A 26909-nucleotide genomic window follows, 5' to 3' on the forward strand; every position below is an offset into this window, starting at 1 on the left:
AGGCTGAGAAACCCAATGCCATAACACCTGGAAAAGGTCTTAATACCAAAAAACTAAACAAAAAATATTTTTACAAAATCCAAGCCATAGACAAATATGTTATAACGAGTAATATCTTGTGACATTACGTTTCACATTGTCTAAGTTACAATGGACACCTATTACAAAATGTTGAACTAGAAAAGATCATTAAAAAAATAACAAAAATGATGACAATAAAAATAAAAAATTGTGACTAGTAAAAGTTTTATTGTCATAAAAAGACCTACTGTTAAAAAAGTACACCTTATTATGTACGAAGCATAACCACAGTGTTAGTGTACAATGATTTATTTTAAACAAACAAAACAGGTTCTAAATTGTAATGAAAATACAACAAATATTTTCAAAACAATTTCACCACCATTGACATATAAACATGTCGTTAGATTTTTTTAAATAAAGGCGTGGATTTTTTAAAAATATTTTTTTAAGACTTGGATTTATTTCTTAGAAATACTTTTTCTAGGTGTGGATTTATTTCTTAGAAATACTTTTTCTGGGCTTGGATTTTTTGAAAATATATTTTTTAAAGGCTTGGATTTTTAAAAATATTTTTTTTCAAGGCGCGGATTTTTTAAAGAAATATTTTTCAAGGCTTGGATTTTTTAAAGAAATATTTTTCAAGGCTGGGATTTTTTAAAAATAAGCGCGGATTTTTTAAAAATAAATTGTTCAAGGCTTGGATTTTTTAAAAATATTTTTTTTCAAGGCGTGGGTTTTTAAAAATAAATTGTTCAAGGCTTGGATTTTTTGAAAATATTTTTTTCAAGGCGTGAATTTTTAAAAACAAAATTTTTCAAGGCTTGGATTTTTTAAATATATTTTTTCAAGGCGTGAATTTTTAAAAATAAATTTTTCAAGGCTTGGATTTTTATACCCTACACAACTATGTTGTCAGGGTATTATAGCATTGTGCGGCCCAAGAGTTTGTAACGCCGCGAAATATTGGTCCTAGACCCACCTTTAAGTATACCGATCGTTATATCACGACTAGCTGAGTCGATCTAGACATGTGTGTCTGTCCATTATAATTATAAACACGATACAGGCCACAGTTATGGATGGGTTCTGGCCAATGAAGACCCCTATTGTTTTTGGTAAAAGTCGGTCAATATTTAGGGGATGAAATGGACTAACAACTTTATTTTTGTCTGAAAAGAATAAGCATGCCTGTTTTGATAAAGATCGGTCAATATTTAGAAGGTCGAACGGACCCGGACTTTTGTGTGAACAATTAAAAAATTTGTATTCTCGTGGATGACATAGACCCAAGAGACCAAGAGCGGAACCAAGAGCGAACCGAAAAATAAATTTTTTAAATTGTTTTTACGAGTCGGTCTATAGGCTATGAGCCGAACATCACAACAAAACCCACGGCGTTTCCACGACAGAGGGGTCTACGATCCGAAACGACCCGAGTATTTCTCGGCCAACGTCTGTCACCTCAGCCCATTGTGTAAAAGCAATAGGGCTGCTACAACAAAACCCACGGTGAAGGGAATCTGGACAAGTAATTAGAAGGGGTATAGTGAATATTAGAAATATTGCGAAAATATGTCAGTGTAAGGAAGAGGTGCTGTTGACCTCTAATCGGGCAAAAGGGTCCAACTATAACGAATATAAATAAAAATCAGAAAGTTAGAGTTCCGTGGTAGTTGTGTAGGGTCGGCCCTGTCCGACTACACTGCTCCGCTCACTGGTTTAAAAATACTTTTTTCAAGGAGTGGATTTTTTTTAAATATTTTTTCAATGCGTTTTTTTAAAACATTTTTTCAAGGACTTTTTTAAAGGCGTGGTTTGTTTAAAGTATTCTGTTACATAGTATTTTTCTAAATGAAGTAGATTTTATTTTTATTTTTAAGCCTAGATTTTAAAAAAAAAAAATTTTATCTTTAAGAAATTAATTTTAAATTCATTAGCTTGTTTTAATTTATTTATTTTTCAACATTGTTTTTTTCCATTTAACTTTTGTACAAGATTTCAATTGTTTTTATTTTTTAATTTTGTTAAGACCTATTCATGTTATGACTTCTTCTTAAAAATATATGACCTCGCCGGTTTCGTTTGACTTAAATGTAATGCAAATAGCTCAGCATCGGGATATTTAGGATTCGATGTGTTAATCACACCGATCTCCTCCGATTCGTCATCGATGTCAATACTGTCATTTGGCGGTGGTGGTGGCTTCTTTGGTTTTCGATATTTATTGTGTTTGCTGTGATAGTAGTGCTGCTTCGACGGTGTTTTTTGCAAACGAATTGCATCCGCCACATCTAAACTCGGATCGATGCCCGTAATATCAACAATCCAATCCAAATAGGAAGCAACTTTGGTAAATGCCGCCGGATAACCACGATCACAACCGAAAATACTACCAAACGAAGTAATGCCGACAAGGACACGCTTCCTGGATGTTCGTCGCTGTAACACCAATGGACCTCCGGAATCACCATTACAAGTGGATTTTTGATAACGACCACTGGTACAAATATTTGTCGATCGATATGACAGCGGGAAGTTGTTTTTACATGTCCGCCCGTTGACAATTCTCAGTTGAACATAACGCAAAACGTTGCTTATGGCATGCACGCCTGCGGCATAGCGTCCCCAACCCGATGCTACACCCAGTTTATCTTCAAAAGTTCGATATTCGTAATCACGTTTGGGCAGCTGTATTGGTTGAATTCTTTCTAAAACAAAGAGAAATTTTAGTGGATTTTTTATTTTTTAATCAATTATGTATAAAAATGCTTATAAAAAGGCGTGTAGTTTTTAAAAATATTTTTTTAAAGGTGTGTATGTGTATGACTATGTATGCCCTACACAACTATGTTGTCAGGGTAATATATAGCTTTGTGCAGCCCCAAAAGTTTGTAACGCCGCGAAATATTGGTCCTAGACCCACCTTTATGTATACCGATCGTCATATCTCGACTAGTTGAGTCGATCTAGACATGTGTGTCCGTCCGTCTGTCCATATAATTTGTAAACACGATACAGGGCACAGTTATGGACCAATCTTCACGAAATTTTGCATGTAGGATGGGTTCTGGTCAATGAAGATCCCAATTGTTTTTGGTAAAAATCGGTTAATTAGGGAATGAAATGGACCAAATACTTTATTTTTGTAGGGTTTTCTGGTTGCTCCAGAGGCCGCAGTTATGGTCCGAACATCTTGAAATTTTACATGGAGAAGGGTATCGGGCCAAAGAATAAACATGCCTGTTTTGATAAAGATCGGTCAATATTTAGCTGGTCAAATGGACCCTGACTTTTGTGTGAAAAATTACAATTTTGTTATTCTTGGGCATATATATTTACCCCTGAAGGACATAGACCCCAGAAGTTGATAGTAGGAGTTGTTGACCTTCAAATTGATAGCAATGATATGACTTTACTCTGATGTGGGAGTTATACGTAATTAGGTAAAGGTGGTGACTATGTGCATAGTATTACTATTACTCCATTAGAGGACGGAAATGCTGATCGCTTTGAAATTGTACACGTAGTTTCGATTATGCTCAAGGACGACGCATATAGTTTTCGGTGAAGTTGACATTTCATTCAGGGGGTGCAATGCACCGAACATTTTAATTTTGTCAGATTTTCTAGTCGCTCTAGAGGCAATTAAATGCAGAACATCACATATTTTACAAGGTGAGTTGAATCTGACCAAATACTTAGAGCGGCTGTTTAGATGATGATCGGCCAATATTCCGAGGGTCAAATCAACCAAAAACTAAAGTGACCAATTTTTTTTATGGCTTAAATAATTAGACCGGCTGTTTAGATGATGATCGGTCAATATTCCGAGGGTCAAATTAACCAAAACCTAAAGCGACCAATTTTTTTATGGCGTAAAAATTCACGTCAAGAAAAAATTTTGGGAAATATGTCGGGGTTAGAAATTGCAAGGGTGCAAATATCACGAAATATTGCCCAGGCTCAGAATATAGAACCGCAGAAAGTTTTCTTTTTGTGGTAGTTGTGTAGGGTATCATATGGTCGGCCCGTCCGACTATACTGCTCCGCTCACTGGTTTAAAAATGAAATTATATACTAAAAAAATCAAGATTGTTTTTGTTTTTTTAATCAAATTAAGGTTAATTTTTTTAATAATTAAGACCCAGATTTTTTTGAAAGTATTTTTTGTTAGTTTAGAAAAAAATGTCAAGGATTTTTGTTTAAGATTGTTACCAGTAAATGGTCTGTTCCAGAACCTGCAAGAATGTAAATTTTTTTACAACTATAACATTTTTTCCTTTATGATATCGGAAAAAATAGTAAAAATTAGTAGATTCTTGCAGTACGGGAACAAACACAAAAAAAAGTATTCCAGAACATTTTTAAGGGTTGACATTTCAATTTTTTTTAAGATTTTTTAAGTTTAAATATATAATTATATAAATTTTTATTTAATTGCTATGTTTTTGGAACCTACCATTATAGCTAACCGATTTCGGCAGCCTTACAATAGCAATGTCATCCTTTAGCTTGCGCGGATTCCACGTGGGGAATATATAGAAATCACGATGATAGACCATCATGCGCAGCTGGCCAGGTTCATCGGGATTTTTAATGTCATGGGCACCCAAAAAGACCAAGGCACGGGAGGCCCTGTCATGATAATGCGATGAAACAGAAAAACAAAACAACAACAACAAACAAATAAATTATTTTCACATCCTTCAAAATTTCTTTTAGAAAATTTCCAGACACCTACATATCAACACAATGGGCAGCAGTGAGGACATATTCATGCGATATCAATGATCCACCACACCAGTACAGACCCTTTGGCCTTTGCAGCAGGAACCCGATTTGATAGGGGAAACTTGATTTGTCAGCTTCGTTGCCGCCAAATATGCGATTCATTGCTTCTTTGGTAATGTCATTGTCGGGCATCGGTTCAGTTTCTAAATTTAAGACCAAGGGTTCATCATCATTGGCATCGTGCATTGATGAGTTGCTGGGTTTCGGATTCATTGCCACCAAATACATGGGTTTCACTTTATTCCAATCCAGCGATAAAACAGTTTTCCACAATATCGTAGGTATGAGGAGTTGGATCAAGAGGTGGTAACACTTTGTCATTTTTTTGAGAATTTTTGAATATCTTTTTGAATTTTTTTTTTTTTTGAAACAAATTATTGGGTTATTTTTTTTTCAATATTATTTTCGGTAATTTTTAATATTTTTTTAAGTATTTTTTTTTAATTCTTTAATTTTTATTTTTTCAAATATCTTGTCTCATTTTGATTTTTTTCTACATTTTATTTCAGTTCTGATATTTTCCATTATAAGATTTTGTTTTTGCCACTATTTCACTTTTTTTAATTTAATTTTTTGTTATTGTGGCTTGTCGATCTGGCTGCCAGCTGATAACTTAATAATTGTTAGGCACGCGCGCTTCTCGCCAAACTAAAGCCCAGTCCGGTTGCGGCATTTGCTTTTATAAAATTCCAAACACTGATTTAGGAGCCATGATTATTTCGGACAGCCATAGTTGGGGGTATTAGTTGTAATGGTGTGGCAGGCAGGCAGAGCGGGTCTCGCTGTCCACTAGCTTTCTTAATTATCTGCGACTTTTTCCCATTACATTTGGCGAAGAAATCAAACAGAAAAAATTCAGTTCAGTGCAGTTCGACAGGTTGCATCATCTACAGACAATCAACCAACCATCCATGCCTCCAAAGGCCCATATCTATCCAAGTCTGTGTGTGTGTGTGTGTGCGTGCATGTGCCTTGAGCTATGTGGGTCTGTGTGCCAGCAATGCTCGTCCATTCATTCAGTCATACATAATATGCGAATTCGTGCGTTGTCGTGTCTATTGTTATTTACCTGACCACCAACAGCGAATTGGATCGGCCAGCACCTCTGTGGCGTTTTCATGCTATTTTGCGTGTTTGTCTGGCGGCCTGGCCCATTAAGTTATTGTGTGAGAAAAACTATGGCATTTTTCTCACCAGAAACCCTAAAATCACCCAAACGCCACCCTCCACCCTGCCTCTCTCGAATTTAATTTCGAATTAATGCAGCTTTGCGGTTTTTTGTGGCAAGCACATAATTGATCGCTATTTGAAAGGGGAATTTATCAGTTAATCCAAGCAATTAGGTTGCTTCATACCCCTAGTGAAGGGGGGAGGTATTGATTTTAAATTCAAGACTTAATTATTTGCAAGAATTCAGATATGGGAGCAATATCTAAATCTCAACCGATTTTCACAAAATTTAATACACACCATCCTGACTTCAATTTAGTAGACTTTGTAAAATTTCCCTGCAATCGGACAAACGTTGGGTTTTTGGGGGCACCATTTATATAAAATCGGAAGAAAATATATATGGAAGCTATATCCGAATCTGATACGATTCCTACAAAATTTAATACACATCATCCTAACCTCAATTTAGTAGGCTATACCAAATTTCATACCGATTGGACCAACGTTGAATATTTAGCGAACCATTTACCTAAAATCGGACGAACATATATATGGAGGCTACAGCTAAATCTGAACCGATTTCAATTAAACTTAAAATACGTCATTCTAGGCTTAATTCTTTAGGCTATGCAAAATTTCGTTGCAATCGGACAAACGTTGGGTCACCACTTACTTAAAATATATGTGGGAGCTATATATAAATCCTTAATTTGATACACACCATCCTGACTTCAATTTAGTAGAGTATGCAAAATTTCGTTGCAATCGAACAAACGTTGGGTCCTTGGGGCAACATTTGTATAAAATCGGACGAAAATATATATGGGAGCTATATCCGAATCTGATACGATTCCTACAAAATTTAATACCCATCATTCTAAGCTCAATTTAGTAGGCTATACCAAATTTCGTACCGATCGGACAAACGTTGAGTATTTAGCGCACCATTTACCCAAAATCGGACGAACATATATATGGAAGCTACAGCTAAATAGGCTTTATTCTGCAATCGGACAAACGGATTTCTTAAAATATAACTATATATAAACATACAACATACATCAAAAATTCTAGGCTTAATTCGAAAATATATATGGAGCTATGCTGATTTAATAAATTTCGTGGCAATCAGACAAACGGCTAAAATCAAACATATATATGGAAGCTACAGCTAAATCTGAATCGATTTCAAAGAAACTTAAAATACGTTATTCAAGGCTTAATTCTTTGGGCTATGCAAAATTTCGTAAAATCCGACGGTAATATATGTGAGAGCTATATCTAAATCTGAAAAATTTTCAAGAGAATTTAATGCACGTAATTCTAGGCTCAATTTTGATACGCTGTACAAAATTTTATGTCAATCGGACAAATATTGATTTGGTGCAAAGTGTGGTGTAGGATAGTTATAAATTCGGATAACCCAAAAGTTCGGATAACCCAAAAAAAAAAAAAATAATAATAATTCAAAAACCTTTTAAATCAAAATCTATATATTTTTTAAAATTTTTTTAAATCACATTTCTTTTATTGACATAACATTCAAAATCATTTATTTATTGACAACACCCGATTTCTCTTCGATCCAATCCAAATAGGAAGTGACACGAGTGAATACTCCTGGCCAGCCCTTTTCACAACCCAACCGAATGCCAAAGGAGGTGGCACCAATAACAACATTCTCGCCATTCTGCTTGTATACCAATGGACCGCCAGAATCACCATTACAGGTTGACTTTTTACCCTTGGTGCTGATGCAGATCATCTCATCGGTAACGGAACCCAAATAGTAGGTTTTGCAGGTGCTTTGTTTCATAACGGGAACTTCAATGTAACGCAAAAATTGAGAGATGCTAGTGGCTGCATCGCTGTCACGACCCCAGCCTGAGGCCCAAACCATATCACCTTCATAGCTGGAATACTGACCATTCATTTTAGGCAGAACAGCAGGTTGGATGCGATCATTGAACTCAATGGGCACCGGCAATTTGACCAAGGAGATGTCATTAGCCATGGTTTCGTTATCCCATTGTTCGTGAACAATAATATATTTTTTGGAGGAATAGATCCGTTGCTGACCCTTTTCATTGGCATTGCGAACATCAATGGCGCCCAAATAAACGGTGATACCATCAGCACCATCGGTACAATGGGCAGCGGTTAAAATCCAACGATCCGAAATCAGGGTACCACCACACCAGAAGCCTTGGTTACCGAAGTCCAAACTCAAGCCGACTTGATAGGGGAATTGTCCAGCCTGTGCCAATTCACCATTGGTAATGCGTCCCTCCAATTCTTCCATGGGCATGAGGGGCAGCAAGGGGAGTTTTGGCTCCATTGGTGGCACAATGCCAGCCGACACGACGGCCACAAGCAGACTCAGAGCGATGAACGATTTCATTGTGGATGCACTGAAAGAGTTGACTGATGTTGTGGTTCTCAGTCATAGGGTTTTTATAATCGATCAAAAATTTTCAAAATTATATTTCCCGAAAATACCGGAATTCATTATCTTATCTAGAAATCAGTGTCGAAAATTTAGAATGAAATCAGTATGGCTTTTCCCCCAAAAAACCTCTCATCATAAATATGCTTCCAATCGATAATTAATCTAACACAAGTAATTAATAGTTCGAAAAGTTAGATTATCAGCAGAAAACCCTACTGACCTCTTGTACTGATAAGCCTCAAATCCGAGTGACCGTTTTTTAATGGCCTTGTACAGAAAAAAAGTGGCCTATAAAACCCCTGTCATGGTGAAGCACAACATCAGTCAACTTTTCAACTCTATTCGCAATGAAATCGTTCATCGCTCTGAGCCTTTTTGTGGCTGTGGTTTCCGCTGGCCTTGTGCCACCAATGGCACCAAAACTCCCCTTGCTGCCCCTTATGCCTTTGGCAGAATTAGAGGGACGCATTACCAACGGTGAATTGGCACAGCCTGGACAATTCCCCTATCAAGTCGGCTTGAGTTTGGATTTCGGTGACATGGGTTTCTGGTGTGGTGGTACCCTGATTTCGGATCGTTGGATTTTAACCGCTGCCCATTGTACCGATGGTGCTGATGGTGTCACCGTTTATTTGGGCGCCATTGATGTCCGCAATGACAATGAAAAGGGCCAGCAACGCATCTACGTCTCCAAGAGAAATATTGTGGTACACGAAGCATGGAATCCCGACCTCTTGAGGAATGACATCTCCTTGATCAAAATGCCTGTGTCCATTGAATTCAATGAACGCATCCAACCTGCTGTTTTGCCCAAAATGAATGGTCAATATTCCACATATGAAGGTGATATGGTTTGGGCTTCTGGCTGGGGTCGTGACAGTGATGCGGCCACTAGCATTTCTCCACTTTTGCGTTACATTGAAGTTCCTGTTATGAAGCAAAGCACCTGCAAAACCTACTATTTGGGTTCCATTAACGAGAATATGATCTGCATCAGCACCAAGGGCAAAAAGTCAACCTGCAATGGTGACTCTGGCGGTCCATTGGTATACAAGCAGAATGGTGAGAACATCGTGATTGGTGCTACTTCGTTTGGTATCGCCTTGGGTTGTGAAAAGGGCTGGCCAGGTGTATTCACTCGTGTCACCTCCTACTTGGATTGGATTGAAGAGAAATCGGGTATTGCTAATAAGTGAATGGATTTTGAATGTTGAAAAATATAAGTAATAAAAAAATATAATTGAGGAAAAATGTTCCTGAGATTCTCATTTTAACCTTTATATATATTTGAATCGATTTCAAAAAAACTTAACACAACGTATTCTCGGCTCAATTTGATCGGCTGTGCAAATTTTCGTCGTAATTTTGTGTATTTTTTGAAGAATATCGATTGAATATAAATTTAATGATACGGAGCTATATCTAATTCAGAAAATTTCAATTTCAAGAAAACTTAACACACTGCATTATTGACTCAATTTTGATAGGCTGTGCAGAATTTCGTCCCGATTGAACTAACATAGGGACTTTTTTGCACCATTCCGGAAACATCGGTCAAAAATGTTTATGGGACTATGGCTATATTTGAACCGATTTCAGCAAAACTTTACACACACATTTACACATTATGGACTCAATTCGGTAGGTGCAAAATTTGGTTATAATCATTCTACCTTCAATTGGGTACATTAGGCAAAATTTCGTAGCAATCGGACAAACATTGTGTATATGGTGCACCATTTACATAAAACCGGACGAACATATAATGGAAGCTATAGCCAAATCTCAACCGATTCCAACAACATTACATATACATCATCCTAACATCAATTTAGTAGGCTATGCAAAATCGAACAAACGTTGGGAACTTGGAGTACCACTTACCTAAAATCGAAGGGAAAATATATGTGAGCTATAATTAAATCTGAACCGATTCTCATTATACCCTACACAACTATGTTGTCAAGTTTGTAACGCCGAGATATATTGGTCCTAGACCCACCTTTTAGTATACCGATCGTCATATCTCGACTAGCTGAGTCGATCAAGACATGTGTGTCCGTCCGTCCGTCCGTCTGTCCATTATAATTTGTAAACACAATACAGGCCACAGTTATGGACCAATCTTCACGAAATTTTGCATGTAGAATGGGTTCTGGCCAATGAAGATCCCTATTGTTTTTGGTAAAAATCGGTTAATATTTAGGGGATGAAATGGACCAAATACGTAATTTTTGTCGGTTTTTCTGGTCGCTCTAGAGGCAGCAGAAATGGTCCGAACATCACGAAATTTTACATGGAGAAATGGATCGGGCCAAACAATAAGCATACCTGTTTTGATAAGACTTGTGTGTGAAAAATTACAAAATTTGTATACTATGGCGTATATATTTACTCCTGAAGGACATAGGCCCGAGTAGTTGATAGTATATCCAAGAGGAGTTGTTGGCCCTTAAATTGATACCAATTGTATTGTCGTATGTACTCGGATGTGGAAGTTACACTTAAATATTTACATGTGTTTACGTATTCAGATATTATTTAGTAACCCATTACCACAGTAGAGAGCGGAAATATAGCGCTGATCGCTTTGAAATGTTCCATGAGGTTCCAGTTATGGTCAAGGACAACGCCTATAATTATTGGTGATGATCAGATAATAATATTGGGATGAAGTGGACCGAAAACTTAATTTTTTGTGTTTTTTCGAGTCGATGCCAATAATAGGCCGAACATCACAACACAATCTAAGGTGAAGGGAATCTGGACAATTTATTAGAAGGGCTGTGCTGAATAGGAATACTAATATTCTGAAAATATATCAGTGTAAGAAAGAGGTGCTGTTGACCTCTAATCGGGCTAGAGGGAGCAAATATCACGAAATATTGCCCCGGCTTCAAATAAACATCGGCAGAAATTTGAGTTCCTTGGTAGTTGTGTAGGGTATAGTATGGTCGGCCCCGTCCGACTATACTGCTTCGCTCACTGGTTTCAATATATACCTCCTCCTTGGGCCAAATAAATGAACGGTGCCAAATTTCAGCTCATTCCCTACACGTGACATACAAAAATACATGGATAGTCGGAAAGTTGGACGAACTGACATTAATGGACTCAGAAATTGATTGGTTGGTTTGAGTTTCCGAGGATGGATAATCCTTGCAAAAAGAAATACTTTCAAAAATTTATATTATACAAAATATTGGTCCTAGCCTAAAATGGTCAAAATACCTCTGGTCATTGAATATGAGGATCCAACTCAAACTGTTGTTGTTGTTTTTCATAACATTACTGGCCAATATTGCTTTGGTCTGGGCTTCGGGTTGTGGTCGTGTCAATTATGCAGCCACTAGTAACTCAAAATGTTTCCATTACATTCAAGTTCCTATCCTCTATGAAACAAAGTATCTGCAACAACTACCATTTGGGCGCCATTACGGAAAAATTGATCTGTATCAGTACCAATGCAAGTTGAACTATTAAGGCGAATTTTTTAATATTTAATTTTTTTCATCAAGTTTAACAACTTTGAATTGTGACTTATTTCTACTGCACGAATTCGCAATAATATTTTTTTTCGGATTTCCCTTTTTTAAAAAAGGGAAATCCAATTAATTGCACGTTAATATTTCCGATTATCTAAAGTGGACAATAAACAAATAGAAACATGATTTACAAGTCATTTCAATATCACACGAAAAAAAATGTCCAAATATGTTATTTTTATTGGCAGATAAGAAGTTTAGCTTCTGGAAAATCCACTTAGGCAGCCCCTGATAACGTTCGCATAAGCTATAAACTTTAAACGCCAGACTATTTGGGGATCTTGGGAAACTCCCAGCGAAAAAAAATTCTATTGAAGTTGGAAAGATAATGAAAACCAAATTATAACATAAGACTTATCAGAAGAAGAGGTCAGTAGGGTTTTTTGCTGTAACTCTGACGTTGGCCAAGAAGTGGCCAAGTGTGACCGAACTCGTTATACTGTGTAGTCGATTTGTTATCAATTTAACGGAAATTGGTGTTGACAGTTTTTCTTTCAACTATACATCGTTTCAATTTTTGTTGACAAAACTTTCTGGATAAGATAGGGGATTTTGTAGTATCAGATTTTTTTTCCAAAAATTGGGTTGGAACATCTTCATCCATTCTCACAACATGACCTAGCCAACGTAGTCACTGCAGCTCAATACGTCTACCAATGTCGATGTCCGAGAATAGCTGGTACAACTCATGGTTCATTTGACGGCGATATTCACCGTCAACGCAGATCGGCCCAGAGATCTTTCGGAGAATTTTACACTCAAACACTCCAAGCGCTGCCTCATCTGCTTGCGCAAGTACCCATGCTTCAGATCCATATAATAGCACGGGTAGTATCAGGGTCTTGTAAAGTGTGAGTTTGGTCTGGCGGTAGGTGGCCTTGCTTTTGAGTTATTTGCTTAGACCATAGTAGAATCTGTTGGTCATCATTATCCTTCTCTGAATTTCATAATTGATGTCATTCGTTTTGTTTATGGCGATACCAAGGTATATAAAATCTTTGACTACCTCGAAGCTGTAGTTGTCAAGTTCCGCAGTTGGTCCGAGTCTACTGGACGTCTTGCGCGTTGATACCATCAGCTTGGTCTTCTCGCTGTTTACTGCCAGACCCAATTTGGCAGACTCGTTCTCAATTTGTTCAAAGGTGGCTGTTACCGCTCTCAATGTTCGACCCATTATGGCGATGTCATCGGCGTAGGGGAGTAACATGTGTTGTTTGGTGTACAGAGTGTCATTTCTGTTCATTATTCCTCTCGTATGACCTTTTCCAGCAGGATGTTAAAAAGGTCACACGACAAACTTGTCCTCGTTCGGTATTAAAGGTATTAAAGGTATTAACTGCTGAGCTCGTGCCATTTAAAGTTATCCTGCATAGCCGTATTAATTTTGCAGGAATGCCGAACGTAGACATGGCTTTAAACACCTCTGAACGGATAGGGCTGTCGAATGCGATTTTATAGTCGACGAATAGGTGGAATGGGTCGATGTGTTTTTCGTGGATTTTTTTCCAGGATTTGGCGCAGAGTGAAAATCTGGTCAATGGTGGATTTGCCAGGTTTAAAGCCGCATTGTTATGGTCCAATAATGGCATTCACCATTGGCTTCAGTCGTTCACACAGTACGCTGGATAGCACTTTAGGTGCGATGAGGACGTCAAATTTCCGTGTTACATTAGATCGCGCCTTTGCTGCTACATTAGACGGGTGCGTACCTTGGCTGCCACAAGGTAATGGTCCGAATCGATATTCGCTCCTCGGATCGTTCGGACATCTAAAACACTGGATGAATGCCTTCCGTCTATCACAACATGATCGATTTGTTTTCTCGTTGTTCGATCGGGAGAAATCCAAGTGGCCTTATGTATATCGAGATGCTTGAATCTGGTGCTGCTAACTACCATGTGTTTTGCTGCCGCGAAGTCAATCAACCTCATGCTGTTGTCTGATGTTTCTTCATGGAGACTGAATTTTCCGACGATGGGGCCAAAGATATTTTACCTTCAGATTTTTGCATTAAAATCTCCTTGAAAAGTTTTAACGTCATGGCCCGGGCAGCAGTCATATGCTGTTTCTAGGCGCTCGTAAAATATGTCTTTGGTCTGTTCATCTTTATCTTCGGTCGGAGCATGGGCGCAAATAAGACTGATGTAGAAGAACTTCGTTTTTATACGGATTATACCAATTCGCTCATCTACTGGAGTGAATCTGAAAACGAGGACTTTTATTCTCCTATTAACCATAAATCCGCAGCCAAATTCATGTCTCGTTTCATGGCAGCTATAATACAGGGCATAATCATATGTTTAACTTACGTCAGTACCTTTCCATCGCATTTCCTGTAAGGCTTTGTACTTCTTGAGTTCATCCGCCAAAGCGAACCCTGCGCCTGTTCTGTACAACGTGCTCACATTTCAAGTGCAGATTCGCAGATTGTGGTCCTTTATACGTTTGCGGGGTTCGTCAACATTAGTTGGGTTTGGTTTTCTTTGCTTTTTCATAGTAGGTTGGGTTTTCCGAGAGTGCGCAACTAACCCCACGCCTCAATCCATTTTTTATAGTTGTTATGGGTGAACTCGCGGCACATATTGGCTCACTATTTCATCGGGTGATGAAAATAGCTCTCCAGGTGGTACCGCGGCGAGTTCAGTGTCCACAATTAAGATGAGAGAGGGATCAGGATTAGCCTGGACTTCGCCATATTAAAGCCAATCAGAGCCGTTGCTTGGTATCTATCAACAACATGAATCAAATCTTCACCCTATGTCTGATTGTGGCCATGGCCTTGGCTGCCGTGATGCCACCAATGACACCAAAACTTCCTTTGCTGTCCCTGATGCCCATGGGAGAATTGGAAGGACGCATTACCAAAGGAGAATTGGCCAATTGGATTGAGTTTGGTCTTCGGTACCCTGATTTCCGATCGTTGAATTTTAATCGCCGCCCATGTTACCGATGATGCTGATGGTGTCACAATTTACTTGGGCGCCATTGATGTTCGCACTGACAATGAAAAAGGCCAGCAGCGTATCTACGCCTCAAGGAGAAATATTGTGGTGCACGAAGATTGGAATGCCGACACCTTGAGGAATGACATCTCCTTGATCAAAATGCCTGCTGTACTGCCCAAAATGAATGGTCAATATTCCACGTATGAGGGTGATATCGTTTGTGCTTCCGGCTGTGACAGTGATGCAGCCACCAGTATCTCTTCTCTATTGCGTTACATTGAAGTACCCGTAATAAAACAAAAGACCTATAACACCTACTATTTGGGTTCGATTATCGATAAGATGATCTTTATCAGCGGAAAGGGTGGTAAATCGATCTATGATGGAGATTCTGGTGGTCCATTGGTGTACAAACAGAATGGTGAGAATGTTGTTATTGCTGCCACTTCCTTTGGTATCACCTTGGGTTGTGAGGTGGGCTGGCCAGGTGTATTCACTCGTGTCACTTCCTATTTGGATTGGATTAAAAGAAATCGTGTGTGGTTAATAAATAAAGGGCTCAGGAGTATTTAAAGAATAAAGTGGAAATTTGTCATTAAAATAAAGTTTTGATTTAAGAAAACCCGTTTTATTTTTTTAAAGCTGTGGATTTTTTGAAAATAATTATTTTTTATTTTTTTTTTTTTTTTTTTCAAAAATAATATTCTCCGCTTAAAATCACTGTAACTACTTTCCCTAGTCACTTGAAAACAAAAGACTTAGGAAACAAGCACCATTGCATCCAGATATCTCTTGATGAAATCCAAACTATTTCCATTAATGATTTTACGACTGACATAAAGATGATGTACGAAATCACCATAGCATATAAAATACACCCCACCCTCTCTACCCGGCCTCCTCACTTTAAACAACAATATTGAAAATAAATGAAAACAAATATCTTTTAAGCAAATTTGAGAAGCATTCGTTTTTTTTTTTTGGTTCGGTTTGGCTCGACATTACCCTTTTGTTATTATGTGGCGTTAAGTAAACCGACTTTCTTCTACATATCGACATATGTGTACATATCGTGATGTTGTGTAGTTGCATGCCACCACCATGCTGCATGTATGTTTGAATTTTATTTTGCTGTTGTTGTTTTTTTTTTGTGTTTTATTCGTTAAATGTTAGCTTTTTTGATTTTGTGTCGGCTAGACGTAGGAAGTTATTGGCGATTTATTTGTTTTTGTGGAGCTTCTGATGCGGCTTGGTGTTGTTGTTATTGTTGGTGATAATGTTTTTTCGAATTTTATCGTTTGTTTTTTTTTTGTTTTCTCTGTTGTCTTCATGCATATGAATGAGCCAAGCAGCATTATTCATAATTCGTTTTGGTTATAACTGTTGCACCTGAACAGTGTTGAGTTGCTATTTTTTTGATTTTAAGAAAAGGGGCAGCTGCCATTTGGCTGCTTAATGTTTTTAACGAATAGTTACTTATGTTGTTTTATTATTGTAGGAATTGGTGTGGGAGTGTATGTGTGTGTGTGTGTTTGGCATGTATTATTGTTAACATTGTTTTAATATCAATTGCAGTGCATAATTCCTTGGCAGAAAAATAAATCAATAAAAGCATTTAGATTTAATTTTCAATGAAAATCTCAGGGTCTAGATTTTACCATGGCAGTAAAAGGTACTCTTAAAAAGTCAAGATATATTAAAATATATCTTAGGTCTCAAAAAACATTTTTAAAAAGTCCACGACTTAGGATAGGGTTTCAAAAAAAAAAAAAAATTAAAAAATTCACGGTTTGGGATTGGATCTCCAAATATTTTTAAAAATCAACAACTATGAATAGGAACTCCAAATATTTTTAAAAAATCTACAATTTTGGATAGATAGATAACCCGCGCCTTTGTTAAGGTTAATTTTTTTTAATCCACGGGTCTCAAAAATATTAAAAAACCCCGACTTTTGCTAGGTTTCAAAAATTATTTTTAAAAAAATCCCTACCTTTGAGCGAAGCAGTATAGTCGGCCGACCATACAATACCCTACACAACTACCACGGAACACTAACTCTCTGCGGATGTTGGTTCCTAGGAAATATTTCATGATATTTGCACCCTCTTGCTCGATTAGAGGTCAACAGCACCTCTTCCTTACACTGACATATTTTCCGAATATTACCAATATTCAGTACGCTCCTTCTAATTGGGTACTTGTCCAAATTTCCTTCACCGTGGGTTGTGCTGTGCAAATCGACTCGAAAAAACACAAAAAATTAAGTTGTCGGTCCACTTCATATCAAAATTATTATCTGATCATTACCGAAAATTATAGGCGTTGTCCCTGCTATAACTTAACTTCATGGAACATTTCAAAGCGATCAACGCTTTATTTCCGCCCTCAAGTGTGGTAATGGGCCACTAACTAATATATGAATACGCAAGTACCTGTAAATATTTAAGTGGTACTCCCACATCCAAGGACATACGACAATATAATTGGTATCAATTTAAAGGTCAACCACTCTTCTTGGATATATAATCGACTTCTCGGATCTATATCCTCACGAGTAAATATATACGTCATAGAATACATTTTCATTTTTCACACAAAAGTCAAGGTCCATTTGACCCGCTAAATATTGACCGGTCTTTATCAAAACAGACATACTTATTGTTTGGCCCGATCCCCTTCTCCATGCAAAAATTCGAGGTGTTTGGCTCATAATTGCGGCCTCTGGAGGGACCAGAAAACCCGACATAAATAAAGTTTTTGGTCCATTTCAACCCCTAAATATTAACCGATTATTACCAAAAACAATAGGGATCTTAATTGGCCAGAACCCATTCTACAATTTCGTGAAGATTGGTCCATAACTGTGGCCTGTATCGTGTTTACAAATTATAATAGACGGACGGACGGACACACATGTCTAGATTGACTCAGCTAGTCGAGATATGACGATTAGTATACTTAAAGGTGGGTCTAGTACCAATATTTCGCGGGGTTACAAACTTTTGGGGCTGCACAAAGCTATAATACCCTGACAACATAGTTGTGTAGGGTATAAAAAACCGACTTTGGCTAGGTTTCAAAAATTATTTTTAAACCAGTAAAGAAAGTAGTAAAGTCGGACTGGGCCGGCTATATGATATCCTTAACCACTTCGGGTATATTGGACATATGTACCCTAACAATTGTATGTCAATGTCCCCTCGAAGAAACTTGCTCATGTCTTTCCCCAACCTATGCTAAATTTAATTTCATTCGGGCATATTTAAAGTCGTCTGCGTACCATGGGACAAATTTATGGAAAACGATGTATAGCTAAATTGATACAAGATATTCGGTACGTCGCACTGCTAAAAACTTAATCTCAATCAGACACCCATTCGAAATACATATGGAAGCTATGGCGACATCTACACCAATTTCAACAAAACGCAATAACGTCATTCAAGTCTCAATTTGATACGTTGTGCAAAATTTCGTGTTAATCGGACAAACATTAAGAGTTTGGTGCGTCATTTATGTAAAATCGAACGAAAATATATGTGGGATATGCACCGATTTTCACGAATCTTAACACTCATCGTTCTAGACCTAATCCAGTACATTATGTCAAATTTTGTGCAAATCGAAGGATATATATAGGGACTTTGTTGTACGATTTATATAAAATCCGACGAAAATATATATGGGAGCTATATCTAAATCTGAACCGATTTTCACGAATCATAGCACACATCATTCTAAACTCAATTCAGTACGCTATGCCAAATTTCGTGCAAATCGAAAGGTATATAGGTACTTTGGTACACCATTTACGTTAAATCGGACGAAAATATATATGGGAGCTATATCTAAATCTGAACCGATTTTCAGGAAACTTAACACATATCATTCCAGACCTAATTCATTACGCTATGCCAAATTTCGTGCAAATCGAAAGGTATATAGGCACTTTGGTACCCCATTTACGTTAAATCGGACGAAAATATATATGGGAGCTATATCTAAATTTGAACCTATTTTCGGGAAACCTAACTCACATCATTCTAAACCTAAATTATTAGGCTGTACCAAATTTCGTGCAAATCGAGAGATATATAGGGACTTTGGTGCACCATTTACATTAAATCGGATGAAAATATATATGGGAGCTATATCTAAATCTGAACCGATTTTCGGAAAACCTTACACACATCATTCTAAACCTAAATTATTGGGCTGCACCAAATTTCGTGCAAATCGAAGGATATATAGGAACTTTGGTGCATCATTTACCTAAAATCGGACGAAAAAATATATGGTAGCTAAATCTAAATCTAAGCCGATTTTCACGAAATATAACATACATCGTTTTAAATTTAATTCAGTACGCTATGCCAAATTTCATGCATATCGAAGGATATATAGGGACTTTGGGGCACCATTTACCTAAAATCGGACTAATATATGGGGGCTATATCTAAATCTGAACCGATTTTCAGGAAACTTAACACATATCGTTCTAGACCTAATTCATTACGCTGTGCCAAATTTCGTGCAGATCGAACAATATATAGGGACTTTGATGCACCATTTACGTTAAATCGGACGAAAATATATATGGGAGCTATATCTAAATCTGAACCGATTTTTAGGAAACTTAAGACATATCGTTCTAGACCTAATTCATTACGCTGTGCCAAATTTCGTGCAAATCGAAAGGTATATAGGTACTTTGGTACACCATTTACGTTAAATCGGACTAAAATATATATGGGAGCTATATCTAAATCTGAACCGATTTTCGGGAAAGCTAACACACATCATTCTAGACCTAAATTATTGGGCTGTACCAAATTTCGTGCAAATCGAGAGATATATGGGGACTTTGGTGCACCATTTACATGAAATCGGATGAAAATATATATGGCAGCTATATCTAAATCTGAACCGATTTTTCCCAATTTCAATAGGGTTCGTCCTTGGGCCAATAAGTGACGTATGCCAAATTTCATCCAATTCGGATCATAAATGCGGCCTGTACTTTTTTACAATTTAACATGGACAGACGGACATGTATAAATCGACTTAAAAAGTGATTCTATGCATATTCTCAAAAGGAACCATGTGTCTATCTCATTTCCCTTTGCCTGTTACATATATATGCACAACGACATAATACCCTGTACCACAGCGTGGTGAAGGGTATAAAAATCCATACCCTTGGTAAGGGCATCAAAAATATTTTTTTAAAATGCATGCCTTTGGTAAAGGTTTCAACAAATTTGTTTGTAAAAAAAATCCAGGCCTTTGTTTAAGATCTCCAAGTATTGTTAAAAATTCAAGCCCACGCTTTGAGGTCTTACTTTGTTTTTATCAGGGTGCGCAAAAATTCGCTCGCGAATGAATTAAAATACATTCTTTTCGTTTTGTGCTCATTTTACGAATGAATTTATGGCAATAAATTATTTACCAAACGAGCATTCGCCAAAGAATATTCGCACACACATATCAAACGAGTGAGAGCACACAAAAACGTTCGTTTGTTTCGTTTGGTGGTTGAAATTCTTTCAGACATTCTCTCACGAATGAATTCTCGCGAATGCTCAAAACGGCAACAACAAACGTTCATGAACTCAATAGTTGTCGGACATGTGTTTTGTTATTCCACACACTTTCTGCTACACACACATTAATTCGTTGTGTGTGTGTTTACTTTTTTATGATATTTCTGTGTGTTGTTGTTTTAACTGTGCTCGCCAGCATTCGCGAACATTTCAAAATAATGTTCTTCAGCAACAAATGCTCGCGAACGAACGAATCAAGGACGCTTGCAGCGAAATTTTATCGTTCGTGAATTTTTCGTACAATGCGAACATTCGTGAGAGATTGCAAATGCTTGTTCATTCATTGTAACTTTATAATTCGGTATAAATTGAAAACATTCGAATTCTCACCGTGAGCATTCGTGAGAAATAGCGTATTTTAATCATTCTTCGTACCCTGGTTTTTTATAAATTTACTAAATTTTGTATTTTATTGATTAAAATTTATTTTATTAATTTGTATTTTTCTATTAATTATTAACCACACCCGATTTCTCTTCAATCCAATCTAAATAGGCGGTGATACGAGTGAATACAGCTGGCCAGCCCACCTCACAACCATAAATAATACCAAACGAAGTGGCACCAATCACAATGTTCTCACCATTCTGCTTCAATACCAGTGGGCCACCGGAATCCCCATTGCAGGTCGACTTATTTCCCTCGGTGTTGATGCAGATCATTTTGTCGGTAATGTAACCTGAATAGGAACTGTTGCAAATATTTTGATCAATAACAGGCACCTCAATGTAACGCAGCAGTTGAGAGATGCTCGAGGCCTCGTCACTGTCACGACCCCAACCTGATGCCCATACCAAAGCACCTTCATAGCTGGAATATTGACCATCCTTTTTGGGTAGCACAGCAGGTTGGATGCGATCATTGAATTCAATGACTACCGGCATTTTGATCAACGAAATGTCATTGCGAATCAGTTCACTATCCCATTCCTCGTGGACAATTATATACCTTTTGGAGCTGTAGATACGCTGCTGGCCCTTCTCATTGTCATTGGAAATGTCAATGGCACCCAAATAGATGGTGACACCATCGGCGCCATCCGTGCAATGTGCGGCAGTCAAGATCCAGCGATTCGAAATCAATATGCCGCCACACCAGAAACCCTGGTTACCGAACATCAAACTCAATCCCACTTGATAGGGAAATTGTCCAGGTTGGGCCAAGTCACCATTGGTAATGCGTCCGCGATATTCTTCCAAAGTCATAAGGGACATCTTGGGCAAGCGTTGCTTCATAGGTGGCACGCCATTGCCAGCCGATACCACCACGACCACGAAGAAACTTAATAATGTGATCGATTGCATTGCGGATTTCAGAATTCAGACTAATAGTTCCCATCCCCTAAATACTTGATATTTATATGCACTTTTGAAAATATTTACTGGGCATATTTACACTGCATTATCTTGTTCAGGAAGTAGTTGCACAAACTTAAAACCCTGCCATAAATTTGAGAGGTGTTTCGCAAACCCAACGAAAACGTTCAGTGCCTTCCAACATTGATAACAAATCAATAACAAATATTTGCACTTCACGACGGAACTTCTTAGCCAGCCTTGGGGTTATCATGAAGAAAATACTGACCTTGATAAAGATTTACAAGTAGAATCGTTAAGTTTTGGTCGGACACTATTGGTATTGAGGAAAATTCAATTTATCTATGATTTTAATTTTGTATAGACCTAGATTTGTACACCCTACACAACTATGTTGTTAGGGTATTATAGCTTTGTGCAGCTCCAAGAGTTTTTAACGCCGCGAAATATTGGTCCTAGACCCACCTTAAATTATTAAGATCGGTTAATATTTAGGGGATGAAATGGACCAAATACTAAATTTTTGTCAGTATTTCTGGCCCGAACCTCGTGAAATTTTACATGGAGTAGGGGATCGGACCAAAGAATAAGCATGCCTGTTTTGATAAAGATCGGTCAATAATTAGGGGGTCAAATGGACCTTGATTTTTGTGTGAAAAATTACAAAATTTGTATTCTCTAGCGTATACATTAACCCCTGAAAGGCATAGACCCGAGAAGTCGATAGTATATCCAAGAGAAGTGGTTGACCTTTAAATTGATACCAATTATATGGTTGTGTGTACTCGGATGTGGGAGTTATACGTAAATATTTGAAGGTGTATATGTGCTAGAGGGGGGAAATGTCGCTTTGAAATTTTACATAAAGTTCCGGTTATGGGCAATGACGACGCCTATAATTTTCGGCGATGTTGAGGTGGTGCTTAGGATGCAATAAACCCAAATCTTTATTTTGGTCAGATTTTCTAGTCGCTCTAGAGGCCAATATTATATGCAGAACGTCACATATTTTACACGGTGAAGGGAATCTAAACAATTACTTAGAACGCCTGTTTAGATGATGGTCGGTCAATATTAAGAGGGTCAAATCAATCCGACAACCTAAAGTGACCACATTTTTATATCGTTCACCACACTGTGGTACAGGGTATTATGTCTTTGTGCATATGTTTGTAGCAGGCAAAAGGAATTGAGATAGACCCATGGTCCCTTTTGAGAATATGCATAGAATCACTTTCTGTGTCGATTTATACATGTCCGCCTGTCCGTCCGTTCGTCCATGTATTTTTGTGAACAAAGTACAGGCCGCATTTATGATCCGAATTGGATGAAATTTGGCACAACTCATTGGTTTGGCCCAAGGACGAGCCCTATTGAAATTGGAGAAAATCGGTTCAGATTTAGATATAGCTCCCATATATAACGAATTTTGGCATAGCGTACTAAATTAAGTCGAAAATCGGTTCAGATTTAGATATAGCTCCCATATATATCTTCGTCCGATTTAGGGTAAATGGTGCACCAATTTCCCTATATAACTTTCGATTTGGACGAAATTTGGCACAACGTACTAAATTAAGTCTAGAATGATATGAGCAAAGTTTCATAAAAATCGGTTCAGATTTAGATATAGCCCCCATATATAGCTTCGCCCGATTTTAGGTAAATAGTCCACTAAAATCACTGGAAATCTTTTGATTTTCACGAATTTTGGCATAGAGTACTGAATTAAGTCTAGGATGATGTGTGAAAAGTTTTGAGAAATCGGTTCAGATTTAGATATAGCTCCCACATATACTTTCGCCCGATTTTAGGTAAATAGTCCACTAAAGTCCTTGGAAAACTTTTGACTTGCAAGAAATTTGGCACAGCGTAATGAATAAAGTCTAGAATGATGTTTGCCAAGTTTCACGAAACTTGGTTCAGATTTAGATATAGCTCTCATATATATCTTCGTCCGATTTAACGTTAATTGTGTACCAAAGTCCCTATATATCTTTGATTTGCACGAAATTTGGCACAGGGTACTGAATTAGGCATAGAATGATGTGTGCAAAGTTTCATGAAAATCGGTTCAGATTTAGATATAGCTCCCATATATAGCTTAGCCCGATATTAGGTAAATAGTCCACTTAAGTTTTTTGATGTGCACGAAATTTGGCACAGAGTCATGAATAAGATCGAGAATGATGTCTGCCAAGTTTCGTGAAAATCGGTTCAGATTTAGATATAGCTCCCATATGTATTTCCATCCGATTTAATGTAATTGGTGCACCAAAGACCCTATATATCTTTCGATTTGCACGAATTTTGGTATAGAGTACTGAATTAAGTCTGGAATGATGTTTCTAAGCTTCGTGAAATTATTATAAATTAGTCTCTGGCAAGTTTCCCTGAAATCGTTTCAGATATAGATTTAGGATACATATGTAAAATATACCCAAAGTGGTGAAGGGTATTATATAGTCGGCCTAGTCCGACTTTACTACTTTCCTTACTGGTTATTTTATGTGTTAAATATTCACCTCGGCAAAACAAGACATGGAAAATAGGCCAGGGTTACAACGTGGAGCTGTTGACCTATAATCGGTCAAGAGGGTGCAAATATCTCGAAATTTATGTTTTTCTCCACGCCCAAAAATATGCTTGAAAATATGAATTTTTTTATAAAAATTTAAAAAATTGCGTTGAAATTCTGCGCAATAAATATAATGACGGATTGAATTCTATCTTACCGATCATAAAAAAATATTAGATTATTTTTCATAGCATTGTAAAACATGAGGTTTATTTTTTATTGACTGACCACACTTCAGATAATTTAGGGTCTTATCGATGAATTGATTGTATCGCCATATGTTTCGGAATTCAATATTTCTATAATTACTTTTCGTGATTTATGTGAATCGTGCACAGATTTTTCATAATTAGGAAATAAGTTGGTGAAAATCGAAAATAAAAAGAGTTGACAAGCCGCAAAAATTCTGCTATATTTTAAAGTGGATTTAAAAAAAAAATTTTTTGGGACCCTTGAGTAAGGTGTGAGGCCCATAAGAAAGTCGTGGATTTTTTAAAGAATTTTTTTGTGATCTTAAGGAAGACGTAGATTTTTTTTAAATATTTTTTGAGACCCTTAAGAAAGACGTGTATTTTTTAATATCTTTTGGAACCCTCGAAAAGGTGTGCATTTTTTTAATCAATCATATTTTTGGGAAAGAAAAAAACTTAAGGCTATCCCTTATCATAGGATGGGGTCAACTACTTTTGTTGAGTGATAAATTTGATAATTCATGGGATATAATGAAGTGGGTCTAAACTATTGCTATTTTTTCAAATTTTCTTATCAATGTAAAGAGATAGGCTATTTATATTTTGGGAGGGGGGTGGTGGTTGAAACAAATCACGCGCAACCTTAAAATAACTAAATAGTTTTGTTTTTGGTGGCTTCTAGTTTTTTTCCGGATAAGATAGCAAACTGGTCAAAATATTTTCATATAAAAGTCGGTGGTTTTGGCCACAAAATTCAGTCAAGTTTTTTGGGTTGACAATGAAATCGTTCATCGCTCTAAGTTTGTTTGTGGCCGTTGCCTCGGCTGGCGTTATGCCACCATTGCAACAACGTTTGCCATTGGTGCCCGTCATGCCCATGGAAGAATTGGAGGGTCGCATCACCAACGGTGAATTGGCCAAGCCCGGTCAATTCCCCTACCAAGTTGGTTTGCAATTGGTCTTCGGTAACTCTGGTGCCTGGTGCGGTGGTACCTTGATTTCGGATCGTTGGATTTTGACTGCTGCCCATTGTACCGATGGTGCTGATGGTGTGACCGTTTATTTGGGTGCCATTGACATCAAGGACGATCACGAAAGCGGCCAACAACGTATCTACACCTCCAAGAAGAACATCATTGTCCACGAACACTGGGAACCCACCACCTTGAGCAATGACATCTCCTTGATCAAGTTGCCCGTTGTTGTTGAATTCAATGAACGCATCCAACCCGCTGTTTTGCCTAAGATGGACGGTAAATACTCGACCTATGAAGGTGATATGGTTTGGGCTTCCGGCTGGGGTCGTGACAGTGATGAAGCCACCTCCGTTTCTCCCTTGTTGCGTTACATCGAAGTGCCCGTAATGAAGCAAAGTACCTGCAAAACCTACTACTTGGGTTCCGTTACCGATAAGATGATCTGCATCAGCACCAAGGGTGGTAAGTCTACCTGCAATGGTGATTCTGGCGGTCCCTTGGTATACAAGCACGATGGTGTCAACACTGTTATCGGTGCCACCTCCTTCGGTATTGCTTTGGGTTGTGAAAAGGGCTGGCCAGGTGTATTCACTCGTGTCACTTCCTACTTGGATTGGATCGAAGAGAATTCGGGTGTTGTCAACAAATAAATTATATTAATTTATTTGAAATAGAAAATAAAGAATTTAAAAAATATAAATTACAAAAATTTGATGTCAGGTTATGGGGGAATGGGTGACAGGATAGAAGTCGTTGACCAATGAAAAACGATGGATTTTTGTTTATAGGTATGCTTACATTCTAATGAGATTACTCAGAAAAGGATACCATTTGCTAGGAACATTTTAACAACTATAAAGAAAAAGGTTTACTTTGCTATCAACATTGGGCGCCATTTGCAAAATAGTTCATTATAACGAAACAGTTGCCCCAAATTGTGTAAAAATATTTTATTAGGTATTTTTGTGTGTTTAATTTGAAGAAAAATATCTAGAAATGGTAGACTCCACGTTGGGCGCCATTAAATATCATATAGATGTCTCTAAATTAAAAAAAGGTATATCCAATGATAGCACCGGTATTTTATCTCTTTATGGAGTATTTAGGCTTTATTTTATGATTCTGAAAAAAATTAGAAAAAATAATTTATTATAATATTAGATCCAACGTTGGGCGCCATACTATTATATAAATATTTTAAAATTCAAATATTATGTTATTAGACATGGCTCCACATTGAGTATCATGAAATGAGTTTATATTTTCATTAATGATTAGTACTGTGAAGACCCCAAGTTGGGCGCCATATTTTTT

The 26909-nt window shown here is 37.4% G+C and overlaps 7 protein-coding genes and 1 pseudogene across 7 annotated transcripts in view; 3 read left to right on the forward strand and 5 right to left on the reverse strand.

The window, feature by feature from the left end:
- LOC133331572 (E3 ubiquitin-protein ligase Nedd-4) overlaps positions 1 to 26909 on the reverse strand; it is a 307165-nt gene that overhangs the window by 42052 nt on the left and 238204 nt on the right. The gene's annotated exons all lie outside the window — the stretch shown is intronic.
- The window catches only part of LOC133331575 (MICOS complex subunit MIC13 homolog QIL1), a 267176-nt gene that overhangs the window by 33645 nt on the left and 206622 nt on the right, over positions 1 to 26909 (reverse strand). The gene's annotated exons all lie outside the window — the stretch shown is intronic.
- LOC133331546 (chymotrypsin BI) lies at positions 1629 to 5136 on the reverse strand. Its single transcript, XM_061539932.1, has 4 exons — positions 4766 to 5136; positions 4484 to 4659; positions 2093 to 2732; positions 1629 to 1650 (listed from the first exon to the last, which is right to left on the reverse strand). Exons 1-4 carry the CDS (start codon positions 5134 to 5136, stop codon positions 1629 to 1631), a joined length of 1209 nt encoding a protein of 402 aa, XP_061395916.1.
- On the reverse strand, positions 7539 to 8331 carry LOC133331579 (brachyurin-like). The gene has a single exon (XM_061539963.1). The coding sequence runs from the start codon at positions 8324 to 8326 to the stop codon at positions 7541 to 7543; it is 786 nt and encodes a 261-aa protein (XP_061395947.1). The 5' UTR covers positions 8327 to 8331; the 3' UTR covers positions 7539 to 7540.
- On the forward strand, positions 8866 to 9647 carry LOC133331569 (brachyurin-like). Its single transcript, XM_061539953.1, has one exon. The coding sequence runs from the start codon at positions 8878 to 8880 to the stop codon at positions 9631 to 9633; it is 756 nt and encodes a 251-aa protein (XP_061395937.1). The 5' UTR covers positions 8866 to 8877; the 3' UTR covers positions 9634 to 9647.
- On the forward strand, positions 14720 to 15474 carry LOC133331547 (chymotrypsin BI-like; annotated as a pseudogene).
- On the reverse strand, positions 20983 to 21837 carry LOC133331548 (brachyurin-like). Its single transcript, XM_061539933.1, has one exon. It carries the CDS (start codon positions 21835 to 21837, stop codon positions 20983 to 20985), a length of 855 nt encoding a protein of 284 aa, XP_061395917.1.
- On the forward strand, positions 25395 to 26283 carry LOC133331564 (brachyurin-like). The gene has a single exon (XM_061539949.1). The coding sequence runs from the start codon at positions 25397 to 25399 to the stop codon at positions 26243 to 26245; it is 849 nt and encodes a 282-aa protein (XP_061395933.1). The 5' UTR covers positions 25395 to 25396; the 3' UTR covers positions 26246 to 26283.

Source organism: Musca vetustissima, unplaced genomic scaffold (genome assembly GCF_032173495.1).
Source record: "Musca vetustissima isolate MV318-11 ecotype Yass unplaced genomic scaffold, APGP_CSIRO_Mvet_v1 utg1319, whole genome shotgun sequence".
NCBI lineage: Eukaryota > Metazoa > Arthropoda > Insecta > Diptera > Muscidae > Musca > Musca vetustissima.